The sequence below is a fragment of the Esox lucius genome, chromosome 8 (assembly GCF_011004845.1).
Source record: "Esox lucius isolate fEsoLuc1 chromosome 8, fEsoLuc1.pri, whole genome shotgun sequence".
Taxonomy (NCBI): Eukaryota; Metazoa; Chordata; class Actinopteri; order Esociformes; family Esocidae; genus Esox; species Esox lucius.
This window is the reverse complement of record NC_047576.1, coordinates 26,056,815-26,059,789: the sequence shown is the minus strand read 5'-3', so window position 1 is coordinate 26,059,789 and position 2,975 is coordinate 26,056,815. Positions and strand designations below refer to the sequence as shown.

General features: G+C 46.4%; 1 protein-coding gene across 1 annotated transcript; it reads left to right on the top strand.

The window, feature by feature from the left end:
- The first annotated feature begins 340 nt into the window (after nt 1-340).
- Nucleotides 341-2,542, top strand: foxc1b (forkhead box C1b). The gene has a single exon (XM_010897814.3). It carries the CDS (start codon nt 644-646, stop codon nt 2,057-2,059), a length of 1,416 nt encoding a protein of 471 aa, XP_010896116.1. The 5' UTR covers nt 341-643; the 3' UTR covers nt 2,060-2,542.
- The last annotated feature ends 433 nt before the right edge of the window (nt 2,543-2,975 follow it).

Below are 2,975 nucleotides of genomic sequence, written 5' to 3'. Positions count from 1 at the left end.
GAATACTTTAATTTCACACATTGGGGTACGCATTATAACTCAGAAGGCCTCTGCATATTAATAATAAACGGCTGATATTAAACCATATATTTTAAATATGTTAATGTTTCAACTATTTCACAAACATTTGGTATATTGAGCAATATTGCAGCCTATAGTCCCTCAAATCGTCTAAAGCGAACGGGGAATTCCCCACACCAATCCTTATTTTATTTCAGTATGTGTCTGTGTGTGTCCGACACCGCTTGAAAGTCTCTCTGATTGCTACTTTGCTTTACTGGTTCAGTTCGACTCAAGCTCATTCTATTGGATCTTGGAACGCATTCGGGGAGGAGCTGCGCGAGCAGGCACAAGCCAAAATGTGAACGGGGTAAAAAAGTGTATCTGTAGTGACGAATCCTTGAGCCGTAGTTTTCCCAATGTTCGCCACAGTAGACTGTGCGCAGCCTTCACTCCAGTCATCCTGGCGAGCCGTGGCTTAGGCTAACCATACTTTCCCAAACTCCTTTCGCAATAGACAGAAATAACATAAAGAAAAGAAGCCTGAGGAGGAAACTGGAGCTAAAAATCGTCATTCGATTGAAGCTTTTGGGAGAGTTCTTTATTCTTTCAAACTTTACGGGAAGAAGGCGAGGAGTACATAATGCAGGCTCGTTACTCAGTCTCCAGCCCCAACTCTTTGGGCGTCGTACCTTACATTAGCAGTGACCAGAGCTATTACCGGGCCGCAGCTGGTGGAGGGTACACCGGGATGCCTGCTCCCATGAGTATGTACTCTCACGCGGCCCAAGACCAATACCAGGCCAGTATGGCGCGTGCTTACGGACCGTACACCCCGCAGCACCAGCCCAAGGACATGGTCAAACCTCCGTACAGCTACATCGCCCTCATCACCATGGCGATACAGAACTCGCCGGACAAGAAAGTGACACTGAATGGAATTTATCAGTTTATCATGGAGAGGTTCCCGTTCTATCGAGACAACAAACAGGGGTGGCAGAACAGCATTCGGCACAACCTGTCCCTCAATGAATGCTTTGTCAAAGTGGCCCGGGACGATAAGAAGCCCGGTAAAGGCAGCTACTGGACTCTGGACCCAGACTCCTATAACATGTTCGAGAACGGAAGCTTCCTGAGGCGTCGCAGACGATTCAAGAAGAGCAATGTTCAGAAGGACAAGGATGAGAGGCAGGGAAAGGACTCGTCAGGAAGAGGAGCCCGGGACATGGAGAATGAGCAGCCCGTTCAGGGCTCCCAGCCTGTGCGCATCCAGGACATAAAAACGGAGAACGGGACCTCTACTCCTCCACAGGCCGAATCTCCAAGCCTACCTGTCCCCAAGATAGAGAGTCCTGGCAGCAGCAGTAGTATGTCCACCGGCAGCCCTCATAGTGTGCCCTCTTCTCGGTCCCTCTCCATGGATGGTCCGGAGCATCATCATCACGCCCAGGCTGCGGCACAAGGCTTCAGTGTGGACAACATCATGACCTCGCTCCGGGGGTCGCCCCAAGGCACCACAGAGCTCACGTCTCCTCTTATCTCATCCTCTAGGACAGGTATAACCTCCTCTCTATCGCTTAACTATTCCCCCAATCAGACGTCTGCATACAACTCACCAAACTGCAACCAGAACTCAGTCCCTACAAACTCTAACGCTACGTACCACTGCAACATGCAAGCTATGAGCCTGTACGCTGGGGACCGGGGAGGCCACCTCGCGGCTTCCACCACGGTGGACGAGACTCTGCCCGATTACTCCATCACCACGACGACCACATCACCGCTTGGGCATGGTAACCTGAGTTCTGGACAAGATGGTAGTCACCATGCGCACCAGGGCCGGCTCGCGTCCTGGTACGGGGACCTGGGACACCTGGGCACTAGCTACCCTGCTCAGCAACAAAACTTTCATTCGGTGCGAGAGATGTTCGAGTCTCAACGGATCGGTTTGAATAGCTCTCCGGTTAACGGGAATAATAGTTGTCAGATGGCCTTTCCCTCCGGGCAATCCATCTACCGTACCTCCGGAGCTTTCGTTTACGACTGCAGCAAATTCTGAAAACAGCAAAAACAAATGTTTTAAAAATGAATAACTTTAATATATATTTCCGTCTTGTTGTACTTTACCGGTCCTTTATTCCTCCCCAAATGGACTAAACAGATTGAGAGATGAGATTTGTTCTGGTGTATAAGACAGAAAGGCGTGTGTTACACCGAATAACACGTAAGTTTATTTTCTCTCTCACTTTGAGGACTTTGTTGCTTTAACATCCACATCTTATACACTTGTTATTAACTGTAAATTGCATATAGTAATTTATTATTAGAAAGCAAGGGACTAAAGTTGGATGTTGTGGACCAAACACCAACAAGTGTTTCCAAATTCATCTCCCTTAAATTGTCCAGGAAATTGTTATTTTATGAAAAATGAGTGGAACTTGTATACCGACGTATTCTATTCAATTTTGTGTCCTATTTGTTGAAAGTTTTCTGAAGGCAATGCATTGTTTGTCTAATAAACAGCCATTCTATTTGATTTAAATCTGACTGGTTTATTAGTTTTCCAAAGAGGCCTAATGGGCCTACGGCCCTGGCTTTAGAATGGGGGACACAATGCAAAGGCAAGTTTGGCCTCATTTAGCAAAATTAGGTTACATCACTGTTCTTGCTTAATTGTTATTTGTATTTCGCCTTATTATTGTTTGGAATGCGCCTAAAATGCTGAGGTAAAGCCTATTTGCTTAAACATCTTAATATTTTTCGTAAACGTTCTTAAACCCCAAAACTGCTGTACTGCTCATCAGTACTTTCAAAATAATATAATCTAAAACAACAACTTTTGCACAAATCACCTCACATAGCGTTGACTAGATTTACGGGAGCTAGTTAGTGTAATTAAAGCGTTCTGTGTCTTGTCATGGTGTTCTGTGGCCTTACGGCCCTGCTGCAATAATTGGGCCTGTGGGGTCAAATCC

Coding starts and splice junctions, on each gene's coding strand:
- foxc1b (XM_010897814.3), top strand. CDS start 644: ATGCAGGCTCGTTACTCAGTCTCCAGCCCCAACTCTTTGGGCGTCGTA.